The sequence below is a fragment of the Bombyx mandarina genome, chromosome 18, assembly GCF_030267445.1.
Source record: "Bombyx mandarina strain Sakado chromosome 18, ASM3026744v2".
NCBI lineage: Eukaryota > Metazoa > Arthropoda > Insecta > Lepidoptera > Bombycidae > Bombyx > Bombyx mandarina.
The window spans coordinates 3804344-3820734 of record NC_143224.1 but is presented as its reverse complement, the minus strand read 5'-3'; the positions used below and the strand labels follow the sequence as shown (position 1 = coordinate 3820734).

General features: G+C 37.9%; 1 protein-coding gene across 19 annotated transcripts in view; it reads left to right on the top strand.

Moving 5' to 3' along the window:
• The window catches only part of LOC114244342 (uncharacterized protein CG43867), a 376703-nt gene that overhangs the window by 355278 nt on the left and 5034 nt on the right, over positions 1–16391 (top strand). For 12 of the 19 annotated variants that reach the window (XM_089734981.1, XM_089734982.1, XM_089734989.1 and 9 more), the window contains 15 exons: positions 972–1146; positions 1534–1741; positions 1970–2131; positions 3104–3244; positions 4061–4205; positions 5186–5298; positions 6071–6283; positions 9625–9744; positions 10969–11126; positions 12077–12254; positions 12797–12952; positions 13591–13765; positions 14615–14786; positions 15161–15290; positions 16104–16235. In XM_089734981.1, the coding sequence (XP_089591107.1) occupies positions 972–1146; positions 1534–1741; positions 1970–2131; positions 3104–3244; positions 4061–4205; positions 5186–5298; positions 6071–6283; positions 9625–9744; positions 10969–11126; positions 12077–12254; positions 12797–12952; positions 13591–13765; positions 14615–14786; positions 15161–15290; positions 16104–16235 (2378 nt within the window). The remainder of the gene's footprint in view (positions 1–971; positions 1147–1533; positions 1742–1969; positions 2132–3103; positions 3245–4060; positions 4206–5185; positions 5299–6070; positions 6284–9624; positions 9745–10968; positions 11127–12076; positions 12255–12796; positions 12953–13590; positions 13766–14614; positions 14787–15160; positions 15291–16103; positions 16236–16391) is intronic. The other 7 variants (XM_089734991.1, XM_089734984.1, XM_089734985.1 and 4 more) reach the window with 6 other exon arrangements.

Here is a 16391-nt window from a genome sequence, read left to right as displayed (position 1 = left end):
CTTCATCCATCGTATAGTAAAAATGCGAGTCTCCGCACGGGTAGGTACCACCACCCTGCCTATTTCTGCAGTGAAAAAGTAATGCGTTTCGGGTTGAAGGGTGGGGCAGCCGTTATAACTATACTTGAGACCTTAGAACATATATCTCAAGGTGGATGGCGGCTTTTCCATTTTAGATGTCTAAGGGCTCCAGTAACCGCTTAACACCAGGTGGGCTGTGAGCTCGTTCACTCATCTAAGCAAAAAAAAAACATGTCTAGGAAATTAAACATTTAAAAAAAATCCTTGTTTCAAATCATGGTTCATAAATCAATAAGACATTACGATTGGCAATCAAGGTTTTGGTTTTTTATAGAGATATTCTAATGTTCAGTTACATCTTATTTTTAAAGATCGTAGAAAGAAAAGAACATATTTTGTTGGAATACATTAAAATAGTAGGCTTTTTTCTTCCACAAACATTTATATAATTTTATTACTGAACTAGCGGCCAGGACGGGCTCTGCTCGGGTCTTTATCAAAAATTTCAACGATATTTGACGTTGTTTAATTTTTTTAAATAAAAGAACACTTATCACGGCATAACTATAATAGTTAAACATATGCTGTCGCGAAACTTTTTGTAATTAATAATGTGTTCTACAAAGTCATAGTACATTATTTTGTTTTATCGTCATTAGTTTTTGCAGGGCACGCGATATAAAGAATATTTTAGGTAATTTTTTTACACCTTGGGTTACATTATTGGAGTTTTAGTAAGGAACCTTAATTTTTTTCAAAAAAGATTACAGCCTATGTCACTCTGGAAAATAGTGTAGCTTCCAAACAGTGAAAGAATTTTTGAAATCGGTTCAGTAGTTTCGGAGCCTATTCAATACAAACAAACAAACAAATCTTTCCTCTTTATAATATTAGTATAGATTTACTAGTATTTTCAAACTTCATGTATCTAAATAATAAATTGTGTACAGACACGTCATTCGAGTCGGGCATGTCGGACGACTACGCGATCCCGCCGGACGCGGTGTCGTGCGAGAGCGCGGTGGCGGCGCGGCCCGCGGACTCGCCGCGCCGACACGACGCGCTCGAGAAGGCGGGACATCTCGCCAAGCTCGGCGGGAAACTCAAGACCTGGAGGAAGAGATGGTGAGGACTAAACGTTATCAGGCTTTTACTTGGGAACGGTCAAGCGAAGATCTTCCACCAAGGATATTGGGTTGATCGGATCTGATGTCACTTGTAGTTAAGATTATCTTGAGTTTGTCGTTAGCAAGTTTTCGATTTTTTTTTGTTAAAATTTTGCGACACTAGCGGCATCTGTTTTTCATGGTTAAAAGACTAAAATCAAATATGTCACTATAAGATACTTTTAATTAGACGGTACGCGATTAGCGGAGCCTATAAACACTGCAAGTCAAGTCTTAAATAATATTAAAACAAAAATTCCAAATGCCAGTCGCATTGGAATAACAAAATTTGTGACAGACATATTCTTTACTGCGAGTCTCAAGGTATATCATTGTATATTCACAGGTTCGTCTTAAAAAATGGTACCCTGTCGTACTGGAAGTCTCAGTCAGAGGTGAATCGGAAACCTCAAGGGCAGATAGGCTTAGGAGAAGCCTGTAAGATATCGAGGAACGAAGGAGCCGCCACGTTTGAGATATTCACCGGAAGTCGCACGTACTATCTAACGGCGGACAGTAATGCTACCATGGAGGACTGGATAAGAGTTTTACAGGTATGATTCGAGTTAAAGTTGTATGTGCTGTGACGGAAAAAAACAAAAACTAAAAAGTAAAATCCAAAAGTGTCATGTATCCTTTCCCTCGTTACTGAGCATAGTGATTCGTTTGATCAGTTTGTTGACCGTCTCTGTCTCCATCGACTTCGTTATTCGCTTGTATTTATTGATTATCTTTTTGTGAGAATGAAAATATATCTCTAAACTAATTCATTTGTTTTACAGAACGTACAAAGGAGGAACGCCACAAAACTTTTGTTAAGCAAAGAAGACAATAAACCGACGATCCAGGGCTGGTTGACCAAAGTTAAGAACGGACACGCCAAGAAGAGTTGGTGCGTCCTAATCGGGAAGATGTTCTTATACTTCAGATCGCCAGGAGACCAGGTATAATGTAGTAACTGTCAATTAATTACAACTACCCACTACTTACGACGGTAGTTAAAATATGATTAAAATGTCTATGAATAACACCTAAGTCTTCCGTGACCACGAAAACTGCAGTCTTTGAAATGTCGACAATAACACAATGATAATAAAAAGCGCGAAATCGAATAGTAAAAGTAGATTTGATTATGTTAACGACTCGAGAAAACCGTCCTAAATACTATTATCGTTACATTTAAAGAGAAAGTTTAGTCTGAATTAAGAATTATATAATTGAATTAAAAATAGTTAAAGAAAGTTTCCAATGAAACGTTAATGGTCATCGTGAAAGTAGTATCGACAAATTTATAGATAGATATTCTCAAAGGTTTCTTATATTAGTACGAGGTGCTTCTGGTCCACCATTAAAACATGTTCGTCACTCATGTGATTGGTTGGTTACCATGCCATAAAATATTTTAAAAAAACTTGACATGATATGCAAGATCGATGATCACCACCAATGCACAATATTTCGTATTTGCTCCCAATTTTCAAAAAATCTTTACAATGTGAAGTGTCCTCAAGACTGCTCAGTGCAGCTTGTGAACAACCTAATAACATTCTGTTCTAAAGTGGTTGTGATAACGCAGAGATCTTGTTAGCGCCGCTGCTTACTTGATACATGAGACTGGAGTATCTCAATCCAATCTTATATTGCACATCTCAACCGGAGCATATGACAGCCTTCCATAAGACATAGGCAGGATGGTGGTATCTAACACCGGTAAAATGGATTCAGGAAGAACCTCACCGGTATGAAGGACCATACAGGTGTACCGATGCAATTGAAACTCTAATATTATTTCTAAAGATGTGCTTTAATGTCCATGGGCCGGAAAGCTCATGTGCGTGCTCGTAGCGTTGCTCATCTGAGCACATTGTTTATAATAAACCTGATTAACTAATTTAACATATTCGTATGTACTCCAGAACCCAACAGGCCAGATCAATATGCGTGACGCACGCGTCGAGGACGTGGAACACGTCTCGGATTCAGATTCAGAGGAGAAAAACGACGACACTAGAAATCACCTCACTGTCGCCATCTACCCGCAGCAACAGGTAACTGGGGTTAGTGACGTCATCTTTATATTACGCACGCCTACACTAATGCATGATTGTGAAGTTTTAAAAGCTTAAACGTAGTTGACTTGCATGATAATTGGCTGATTAATAAACATTAAATTCGGTTTTAACCTAAGTTTTATTATCGATAACGGAAAATATTAAAGTTATAGAAGATCGTTCCGTATTCACTAGTATCGAACACTGACTGGTAGTCATTATATTGCTACTAGGTTACAATCTAAAGTTCGCATCAGATCTTCGTTCACTTTGAATTCTATTGTTAATTTTCGTTTAATGCTTTTTCCTTTAACTTGATGTCGCTCAGTCGCTCCGCCCCGCGCTCGCGAACACAGTCGAACCTTCTCGAACGTTCGTGCGATACGACCATTACTTAAGTCTTACAATTATTATATATCGCCGATCGCTCCCTAGTTGCTAGATGGCGTTAGTTGTTATTGTTGTATTTTTGTGCTATTATTATTATTAATTTTGTTTATTGCCCTTGTAGGCAGAAGAACATACGGCCCACCTGTGGTGAGTGGTTACCGTCGCCCATGGACTTCAGCAATGCCAGGGGCAGAGCCAAGCCGCTGCCTACCGAATTATTAAGTGTCACTATTCATTTGCGATTTTTTTAAACCATCATAAAATTCGTCGGTCGGTAGAGTAATCATTCTGTGTACTGCACCAATTGGTGCAGGTGTCGCTCCGATTTCAATGGTCGATATCAGTAGCAAACTAATTGACCAGACCGATAAAGTATCTAGATCGATTGTTTTCGTTTGAATTTCTAATATCAAAATTGTATTCTTCTTGCAGGGTCCAACGTACTTGTTATTCGAAAGCAAAGCAGACAAAGACTCGTGGTTGTACCACCTCACCGTGGTCAGCGGCGGCGGACTCAGCCAGGGAACGCACTTCGAGCAGCTGGTCCAGAAACTCATGGAAACCGATGGAGATCCCAGTATGACTTTTCCTAGTAAACAATATATAAGTATAACGGGCAGTATGGTGCCTTGTGAGCCCGTACGGGTAGGTACCACCGCCCTGCCTATTTCTGCCGTGAAGCAGTGACGAGTTTCGGCTTGAAGGGTGGGGCAACCGTTCTTTAAGCTGAAACTTATAACTCATGTCTCTTAATGGGTGGCGACATTTAGGCTGTTGATGTCTATTGAGTCCGGTAATCACTTAGCAACGGATCAATCTAAATAATAATAATAAAACTAGATTATCTGGTAGATAATGTTACCTTTGTAATGAATACCGCTATCTTTTGAAGGAGGCTACAATCAATGTGCCAATGCAACTGAGACTTGAGTATTAGTATGTTCTTTGGTTTATGTGAGACGTACTTAATACTTAAAACTACTTTAACGACGCAATCACGCGTTTATTATTAATCATCACATTATTTCATTCGAATCAAATATTTCACATTTTGCGTAGCCCCGGACGTGGTCAGTCTAAACTATAATTGTACAAGCGAGAAAACGTACCACAGACATTTTGTGCGCCATTCAAATATTAAGGTGTTCCGTGATTATAATCGAATTTCGATCACTGAACAAACTGTAGTAACAATAAGTTGCTTATGGCTTAAGTCATTCTCGTAATTCTCCTTTCATTGGGTACGGTCGGCACGACAAGTATCGGAAATTTTAATTTTTCCAACAGTTTTATGACCATTTCGGTTAATAGAAGTTGACTCTGCCTTAGAATTAGAAGGTTTGTGGTAGATTACTGGAAGAGTTAAATTGAAAATAACGTTTAAACGATCACTTAAACAAATTACTGGTTTCGAATTGGTAGTCCAGTTACATTTTCCGTACGGAGACCTGTATTTGTTCTTATATCAATTGTATAGGTTTCCGGGATCTATAACACAGAAGAAAATTCATTGAAAATTTCATCTAGCGTTCTCAATGTCCTCTCATTTGATTTTAGATTGCGTTTTATGGAGACATCCGACGTTGCTTTATTCAAAGGAGAATTTGACGTCACCGCTGACCTCGCTCAATTCAGAGGCTCTACAGGCAGAGGCACTGAAACTGTTCAAGGTATGAATGTTTGTATTTCTTTTAATACGTATCCATGGATAAATTCGTTTTATTCAGAGTGTCAACTAGGACTGTTTCATTCTCTGAGGTCGGGCAGAGAATAAGTGGCTTTGAAATAATCATTTATTTAATATTTAATTATTTCAAAGATAATTAAAAAAATGCTAAACTGAAGTGCACTTAAATTCCTGATTAATTTACATAATAAGATGTACACACTTAAAATGTTATGGAATATTATTTTTTTATTTACTTCGACTATCACAACATTTTGTTTATCATGAAAACTAGTTTTCTATAAGTTATTTTCAAGGTATTTCTTAAATTGTCAACCTCAGTTTGGTTAATAGAGTTTATGCAACAACAATAAGTTTATTTTTAATAATCCACCTTTCTTTTTGTTCTGATAACTTGTGAATATCTATAAAAATTATAAATAATTTCAAATGTTAAAATTAATTCCATCAGTCATTCCAGAATGACCCACAGTTCGAAAAACTGGCGAATCATAAACTTAGCGATTCAACTAAATATCTTTAAAAAATCTGTTGGACTGTATGTTATGTATTTTTCTGTGCATTTGCTATCTTGCTTCAAATACCCAGCGCTACTAACTGAATAAGACCAGAAACGTAAATATCTTCAAATCTTATGTCGTGTTTTGTGTATTTGCCTATCCCGCCTCAAATACCCAGCGCCACTAAATGTATAAGACCAGAAACGCTATCAGACTGGATTGTACTAAGCCACGTACGTATACGCCACGTTCCAGTGCGTGCAGCTGTTCATGTCGGTGTGCGTGGAGCAGGCCGGCATAGACTACCACGTGGTGCTGGCGCAGAACGCGCTGCAACAGTGCCTCGAGGTGACGGAGCTGCAGGACGAGCTGTGCGCGGCGCTCGCCCGCCAGACGGCGCCGCACGCGCCCGCCAAGCACGCCGTGCAGGTAACACGACACAAGCGCCTTAACGCCAAGCTTGCACACGTAAGTCCACACGCCTCTCTATATACTTACACGACCGCATGCGGGCACGTCGCCGCAACGTCACCGCCACTTCTAAACCTATTCGACGTTAAAACATCACGCTGTATATGACGCATGAGGCCGTCAGCGCAAAAGTGGCCAAAACTCATTATAGTTATTATGGAGCAATAGAGGATTAAGTTTTCATGAATTTGTATTTGAATAGGTAAAAAAATTATACTGAGACCTTAGAACTTATATCTCAACGTGGGTGGCGCATCTACGTTGTAGATGTCTATGGGCTCCAGTAACAACTTAACACCAAGTTGACTGTGAGCTAGTCCACCCATGTAAGCATTAAAAAAAAAACGCAAAAATAATTTTTATAAAGCCATCTGTTATCTATGGGTGAAACTATGGAAAGGCCGGTTTTGCATCAAAGATTTATTATATTTTAAATAAATTGCAATATACATATAAGCGTGATTATGAAAAATTCTTGGTTAGGCCACTTTTGCGCTGACGGCCTCATATAGCGTGTTAGCTTTCGTCAATTGTCAAATAAAATTCCATTATGAGGGTGATGTTACCGCGACGTGAACGTATTTAATTTAATGAAAAGGTAAACTTAGAACAAATAATAATGTCTAAGTTCATCTTTAAAAGCTTACATGAGAGATTGAACAAAACTTAAGTTACCTACGTTAAAAGTAAAGTCACCTAAAATATGTTTTATGATATCTCTCCTGTTAAGAAAACCTAGTGTCTCATAAATATTTTCCATTGCTTAAAATAATGGAAAACGTTTCATGATAGGCATGGCTTTCGATCTAACAATGAAAATGTTGTAATATTTCAAAAATGTACAGATAAAGTTGAAATTTAAAAAAAAATGCTTTTTTATCGGCGTAAAGCTTCGCTTCGGGCGGTACGCTTCAATGCTTTTCTCATATGTTATCGATCATAAAATCATCACTATCACCAATCGCATAAGTATCATTTTCGTTTGTCTTCGTATTTAGTGACTTCAGACACCTTGTAGAACATAGTCGCTCATAAATGTTGTGCTCTGAAAAAGTAGTGGCCACCTTGGGAGAATTGCGATTAAAGGACTCTTTGTAATTCAATTTCTAATAGCATTTATTTTATTAATTAACGATCTCATTGACGGGAATAATAGAATGAATTAACTAAACTGAAGATTAACGTGACCCGGAAAATAATAAAATTACAAAAAAATGCATATTTCAAAATAATTCGTAAATTCTCGACACTTTCAGGAAGCACATTAGAATAAAGAAAGCTTAAGAATAACTTTATTTTGATTTTTTTTTTAAATTATAATTATGTAAATATACACTAACAAGCCATTTTAATATATACAGTCGTTAGTAGCTTTGTGTGTTGCCAAAAATAAAAGGCTTCGAGTGTCGTTGATCAATTTGGAATTGTGTATGTGGTATAAAGGTTTATTGGCTTCTATAGGAAATACAAAAACTCGCAGTAAATAGCCTGGAATATTATTGAAAAAAAAACAAGAAATATTCCAATTTGGTCGTTTAAGTTCTGGCAACTTTTCTAATATGAAAATGGACGAATAGACGTGTTCCATATTCCATATTCAAAAGTGTTGCTAGTACTTACAGCGGTATGTCATGTTACTTTCAAATGGAATGTTGGTGTAAATTTTTACCCCTTTTTTGATCCAAGAATGTTGCCCTGTTTCCTTTAGACGTAGGGAATGTTTTTATTTTCGTTTTCTCATTCATATTCTATATATATCATAGCTAGTGTTTCTGGCACTGTTGGAACTCCTTTGTATATGAAGTGTTGCAAGTTTTTAGATTACATTATCCAATATCATTGTGATTATGTATAGTGTGTTGCTAGCTCTCTACTAAAGGTAAGTTTTTAGGGTAAATCCAATGTAAATGTTGTATGACTGTGTAAATGTAAGCTTCAAATTTATGGTTAATAATTTAAATAATTTGAACGTTTGAATTATCAGATCGAATTCTGTGCAATTCAATGCTGTGATTTGTTTAAATTTGTTTAAAATTAAAGAGGTTGAAGTACTGTGAAAATAAAATAAAAAAACTAAGACCCAAATAGGTATTATTTCTTATCATTTTGTATATGACCTTATGTTTCTGAGTTATGTTGAGTGTAAATATTGCTCTTAATTATTGACCAGTTTTTGTCTATATGTCTGCTAGCACTTCACCAATTAAGTTACACATAAAAAAGCTTTAAAAATACTAAATATTAAACGCCTAAATCTTGAAAATAGCAATAACATTCAATTCTCTTATCATTTTTTTACAATTAAACTTATACGTTTTGTTTCATAACTAACAAGATCAATTATAGAAACGCCTAACAAATTATGCAGTCATACAAAATAAGTACCTACCCGATAAAACTTTACAAAATTGTACATTACAAATTGAGAACCTATTAGCATGTATATACAGTTCAGAATGCGGAATTTCCTTATAAAATTGGGAGACATTGGTTTATAATGAACAGCACACACACAGCGATAAAGCACCTGCACTAACCAGAAGTAATAATATGTTTACTGTTGGTGAAATATTACCACCATAAGTGTTTCAAAAGTATTTTCAAATTTGTCTCTTATGGTATTGGGTACACAGAACAATTTTCTTCAAACATTCGATTTTAATATGTTTAACTTTCACGAAAAAAAAACACGTACTCATTTCCGTATACCCAAATATAAATAAATATTCGCAGTTTCATAACTATTCAATTGTGAATCATTAATTTAGCGAAAATATCAAACATTGTAACTTGTATGTAAAATCGTTTTTAAAAATAACACTTGTTTTACGTAACGAACAAGGTCGAAATTCGCATACACACTCGGTTCCGTAGTGACGTTATTGTATCTGGTATGTAAAATCGTTTTTACAATATAACACTTTCATTACGTAGCGAACAAGGTTGAATGTAATATTTATTTATTTTATTTTATTTATGTACTTTTATGTACACTTATGTACTTTTATGTACATGTATGTATTATGTACACTTCATGTAAAATTTACATTGGCGGACTTAATGCCTAAGGCATTCTCTACCAGTCAACCAAAGGTAGTGCAGAGTAGATAGTGGTAGGTACAATTAAAATTAATATTAAGTTACAAAAAGTATACACACACACACGAACACATACAATCAATATCTTGTATGTAAAATCGTTTTTACAATAAAACACTTGTATTACGTAGGGAACAAGGTCGAAATTCGAATACGCACACCCGGTACCGTATTGACGTTAGTTAGACCCCCCCCCCCCCCGGTTATACTGTTCGAACACCAACATTTCATTTGTTCAGCAACTGCTACTGTGCGCGACCCAGTCGCTCTTCACTTGCGACACGGGAGCGTCGTCAGTCGCCGGCGACGGCAAGAACGACTTGCCCCCCGACGCTGCCTCCTCGCCTGGCTCTGTACAGGTAAACCACACGACCACGACGCACCGTTGATTGTGAAACAGAGGAATTACTGATCATATAATGATGAACAGGAGCATATAATGATGAAAATAGGTTAAAAAAGATTAGCTAGAATAAGATAAGTATATAAAAGTTAGAAGAAGTTTATAACTGTTATACTAAGTTTATATGGTATTGCAAAACTTTATACAAAATAAATAAAACATTCCTGGTTTCGTTATTAATCCTAAAATAAATAAACAAGGGCTCTGATTATGTCAGAGGAGTATTCGCGGGCCGGGCCAAAAGCGCCCCGACAAAAAAATAATAATAATAACAAGGGCATTGTTGCTATACCGATGTTTAATATATAAGTGTACACAGGAAATACGTAATCAATCGAAATTATATCGAGAAATGAATACAGATTTAGCGTAACAAACTAAAAGTTACAGTATCATAGTTTTAAGTGAATTTCAATAAACGTCAGATACGTTTATGGACTGCAGTTTTCTTATTTCTAACATATACAGCTAAAGAAATTCATTTGATATAATTTAAGTATCATTACACCGAAATTTACCTTCCAAATCCGTAGTAATGATTTTCCCCAAAACAAGAACAAAGCACTTAGTTTACCCCGTCTGCAAAACCAAATGCTAAATCACGCATGTCCCGATTCGATAAATGATTTAATAAGTAATTTTGAATTAACATATGAGAAAGGCAATGTGTGTTATCCGATACCGAAAACAAGGTTGGTATTAAATAATATTCGAATCAAAAACAAACTTAGTAAATTTTCAAATTTCATAATTGTCTTACGAACGTGATTTTTATAATGTTGATGTTAAAACTGTATTTAAAGTTTTGAAACTTGAAATTTTGATAAATAATAATAATAAATGTAAAATGGCTAATAGAAGTCGTCAGCGCAAAAGTGGCTTAACCCACAATTTTTCATATGTCTGCTAATACATATGTTGCAATTTATTGATGCAAAACCGAACTAACCCTAATTCCACCCATAGATAACAGATGACTTTGTAAACATTATTTTTGCGAGTTTTGTTTTTGCTTACGAAGCAATGTAAAAGTAAATTCAAACCTCATTATCTCCATACTAACTATGGTAAGCTTAGGCCACTTTTGTGCTAACGGCCTTATTATTATAAGATGTACGTCACTACTTATAACATTAAATAATTAACGCGTACAAATGTGATACACTAAAGAAAATTTCAGGCTCCCCTACTATCGGTGGATTGCAAGAGTAATCCGCCGACGTACAGTTTCGTACAAGGTTGGCAACTTCTCGCTTTAGCCGTTAGCCTCTTCGTGCCGAGGAACAACCGATTGCTATGGTACTTGAAATTGCACCTCAGCAGGCATTCCGATACTAAGTGAGTGTAAATATTGTTTCTCAATCGCTTTCCTACCGTCAAATCGAACGCACATATAGTCCTCCCGTCAAATTCAACGCATATATACTAATGAGGCATTAGTCTTTGAGGAGTTAGTTAAGAATGTAAGCTATTCCAACTATAACCGCGCAGATATTTTGGGTCGAAATCATAACTTTCACTTTTAGTGGGTACATAAACAAAAATTCGTCTTCTCATATTAAAACTGTAGGTATAATCTCTAAAACTTACTAATTTTACAGGAGAGTGTTTTAAAAGCTTAACATGACGTGATATTTTTAATATTAATCATCTTTGCAACATATATTTTTTTGTTTTTTACCAGTTACATTATCTGTCTTTTAAAGTAACATAAAATTATGTATTAATTTTGTTAATAGTAGTCAAAACATAGGTAAACTAAAAAAAAAAACCTAAACTACCCTCTTTTGACAGTATTTATGGGAAAAATACTGCTGTTACCAAATGGTTCCGTATTCCGTACTTTTAATGCGAAAAGACGAATTGTCGAACGTCACTCCACGCACGCGCGAGGTTATTGACCTTTTAAGGGCATTATATTAATCTTTTAAGGGCATTACAATCAAAGCCCTTAATATATTTAATAGTCTGTAATCGATAAGAAATTCCCAATGCATTAATTGAGTATGCAATTTCGAAAAGGGCACATCTCTGAAAATGTAAAATGTTCAGGAAATGAAAAAAAATTGATTATTTTCTAAAGCAGTGTAAAATATAAAATGTTAATTTTTCAGATATATTTTAATGTTAATTAGCAATTGAAAATTACTGGAATTATTATAAAATGGGTGTAAGTAAACCTCAAAACTACATGTATATGAAAAAACGTATTTGACAAAATATGCGACATGTGCCCTTTTCGAAATTGCATATTCAATTGTAATTGAATGAATGACGTCGATTTACAGAACGGAGTGCGGAAAGTATGCGGCGTACTGCTCGCGCGCATTGGAACGCACCATACGCAACGGCGGACGCGAAGACAAACCGTCGCGAATGGAAGTTCTGTCCATTCTACTGAAGAACCCTTACCATCACTGTCTCCCGCACGCGATACCTGTGCACATGCTCAATTACACTTATCAGGTAAGGACTTTTAATGTACCTCGATGACGTCACCCACCCTTCATGACTTGAAACCGAAAACGCTACTTTAATATCGATAAGTGAAAAGCTATTTGGCTTAAGCTTTTTTTTTATTGATTAAATGGGTGGACGAGCTCACAGCCCATTTGTTGTTAAGTGGTTACTGGAGCCCATAGACATCTACGACGTAAATGCACCACCCACCTTGAGATATAAGTTCTAAGGTCTCAAATATAGTTACATAGAAGACAAGTCTTAGTTAATCTTGACACGATGATATCAGGAAAGAATCAATTTATATTAGTAAGATATTGTATATAAATAACCACTTATGTATATACAAGGTCAACTTACTCGTGCGTCGCGAGGGTACAACCGCAATGTACACAAAACTCTTACAAGATCCTTATAAAATACCTAAGTTTAACCATTAAGAACTTTGTGTAGTAATATAAGTGTTAGTTTCGACGTGAGTCCGCACTGAGATGCCCATCCCTAGCCTGGTGGGCGACGCTCAATGAAGGTATGATTGACTTGACCAGGTGATCAGCTTCGATGGCTCCACCACCGTCGAGGAGTTCCTGCACACGCTGAGCAGCGAGCTCGGCTGCCGGGAGTCGGCCGCGTCCGGCTTCGCGCTCTTCAGCGACGACCCCATAGAGAAGGACTTGGAGCACCACATCAAACCGGACAAAAAGGTAAATTTTTTTTTCTACTATAGTAACCTCAAGGGGCTATTCTAGGTTCACCGAACTAGTGCGTCAGCTCGCGGGGCTCAAACCGGGAGTGTTGGTAACACTGGCCCTAGCAAGAGCTAAAGGTAACAGTTGACCATCAATGTATCTATCTATATATATATATATATATATATATATATTACCTTTAGTACTTATATATATAAATGAATTGCTGGAAACGTGGATCAGTAATGCGTTTCGGTTTGAAGGGCGGGACAGCCGCAAACCGAAAGGCATTACTGCTTCACAGCAGAAATAGATAGGGTGGTGGTACCTACCCGTGCGAGCTCACAAGACGCCTTACCATCAGTAATTACGCAAATTAGAATTTTTGCGGATGTGATTTTTATTACACAATCATACTCCTTCACTGTGGAAGGCATTCGTGAACATTTGTTAAGTGCGTATTTCATTAGAAAAATTTGTACCCGCCCATGGGATTTGAACACCGGCACAGTTGCATCGCTCGATCTGAATACACCGGGCTTCTTATCCCGCTGACCATGACTTTAAAGTTGATCTTTATACATATTCAGGCATTTCAACTACGTACAGCATTAACACAATCATTAAGCTACACTTCTATCTGACTTCCCCAGCTGTGCGACGTGATATCAAAATGGGAAACAGCGCTCAGAGAGAAAGGCTCCGGAAAGTTCGAGAACACTCGCGTCATACGATTGACGTACAGAAACAGGCTGTACTTCAAGAACTCGGTCAGGACCGAAACGGACAAGGAGAGGCTGCTGCTCTGCTACCAGGTCAATCAACAAGGTATGTGTCATTTCGCGCTTATGAACTAAGGTCTCCGTGAATTCTGTCCGAAACATCAACAGAACCATCTCGAATCGATGTTCTATTTGTTTGTTTTTCTTAAGCTCATGTATCATGTATCATATATCCGAATTAATTTTGTAAAAATTACATACATTTATACACTTATGTATAAAATGCATTGATATTTTTATTTTTAGACTGGTAAAGAATTCTTCAAGCATTAAGTCTGTCAATGTATTTGAATACAATATGTTTAATAAACAAAATAAAAAATAAGCCAAACATCGAAACAAATAGTCTAATTTGATATCGATACATATAAGATATTAGGTATCTAGAACAAACAAAATCGGTGTTGCCATCTGTCGGCGACGATACCCAAACGAGGGGGGCACGCGGAAGCGGAGCGCGGGGTGACCCGGAACAAAACGTGGAGACGGACAGACGCGTGCGCAACACCAACAACATAAGCAATAAGCCGCAGACTTCATGTGAATCGAATAATATAAAATTATATATATAAAAATGAATTGCTGTTCGTTAGTCTCGCTAAAACTGGACCGATTTGGCTAATTTTGGTCTTGAATTATTTGTGGAAGTCCAGAGAAGGTTTAAAAGGTAGATAAATATGAAAATACTCGGAATTAAATAAAACAACAATTTTGTTTTTCCTTAAATGTGTCCCCGAAAAGTTTAGGTCTTTTATTTGTGGATTGAGGCACTACGAAGTCTGCCGGTTCAGCTAGTAAAATTATAAAAATATAATTTTATCATTTTGTTCAATTCCTGGATACCATCTAATCCAGTTTGAAGCATTATAAAATCGTGTATATCTGTATTTCCCAGTGGTAGGGGGTCGCTTCCCGGTGACCCGGGAGCTGTCGGCGGAGCTGGGCGCGCTGATGGCGCAGCTGGACCTGGGCGACTACCTGGCGGGCCACGCGCTGCACAACCAGCCGCTCGCGCACCGCTACTACCCCTACCGGTACCGCGCCGCGCTCTCCGCCGACCAGCTCAGGTACGCGCGCCAACTCGACAGACCCCCTTGACACTCTTGACAGCTTCACACCCTTGCCACCTTTCACACCATTGACACCTACGACACCCTTGACACTATTGACATCCTTGACACCCCTGACACCCTTGATACCAAGGACCACCCTGGCACTCTTGACACCCCTGACACCTATGACACCATTGACATCCCTGGCACTCTTGGCACCCTTGACACCGTGTAAATTATCGCATTTTCTAAATTTTAGAATGAAAGTCTCAGGTTGATAGAAATTACCGATTTTTGCTTGGCTCGAATGGTTATAAGTACGCTGAGCCCACCGGTAGGCTGCATGGCGTTCAACGTGTTAAATAAAGTCCTCTTCCTTGTTGCTACAGAGATTTAGAAGAGAAACTCCGTTCGAAATGGATAGCGCTGAAAGGAAGGAGCACATCGGATTGCGTCCGGATCTACCTCAACTGCACGAGGAAGTGGCCGTTCTTCGGAGCCACGCTGTTCCAAGCTAGAGTGAGTGCCTTCCAGCAATGTACACTTAATATTCATAAAAAAGGATTGTGTGGTTTTACGAAACCACGGTAAAAGTGTAACTTTTGACGTGACGTCTTATAATTCGACGCACGAAAAAACATGACTCATGCGGCGTTACCTCGCTCTGAGGCGTTCCATTTAAGGCTTGAAGTGCAAGCGAGAGCGCGCAAGGAGTGACAAAGAGGCACAATCGGCCTCCGCATTCGGCAGCGTTCGACATCTGTCTCTCTCCTGCTTGAGTGAGCGATGCATCCGCGTGGACAGCTGCTATACAACAATACATTTACATGTTTTCGTCAAGTATGAAGTTCAGTGAAAAGTGAATGTGGTGTCAATAGTTTATAGCAACGATAATTGCGATAATTCAAAAACGAAACCATTCCATCAGTATTTTCCTATGACGTTGTCACGTTCAACTATCGTCAGTAAACCGACTTTACAGACAACCGATATTTTTTTCACATTATAGACATTTAACGCTGACAAACAACATTTACATTAAACACTGACAAAATCAAACAAAATAACGTGGAGCACTGGCACAAATGAGTAATAGTCTATACACTACAGGGTCTGCTGCTGCGAACTATAGGCGCCGCCATATTGGTCTTGGCTGCTCTGACGAGCGCCTTTCACTTTATTCCTACTCCGCGGCCGACCGTCACGCGACATGCAACACACAGACGAAAAAGTTTGAGACGATGTAATAAATAAGACATGACTTAAAGGTCTTAGTTACCAGGTCATAAAATCCCCATCAAAAATATCTAGTTAATGACTGAACTGTTTCAGATAAAGCAGCCGGACTTGTCTATGGTGTGGCTGGCGGTGTCCGAGGAGGGCGTCACGGTGCTGGAGCTCGCCTCCATGGCCGTCATAGGTCGGTACGCGCTCACCTCTATCGGACTCTTTGGTGGATTACAGGTAAACAATATTCGTTTGTCACATCACTAGTGGTAAGGCGTCTTGTGAGTCCGCACGGGTAGGATGTTAGTGCTGTACGTAGTTTAAATGCCTGAATATGTGTAATGATAAACTTTAAAGTCTCCGACTTTGAATTCGGCCTGCGGGATAAGACGC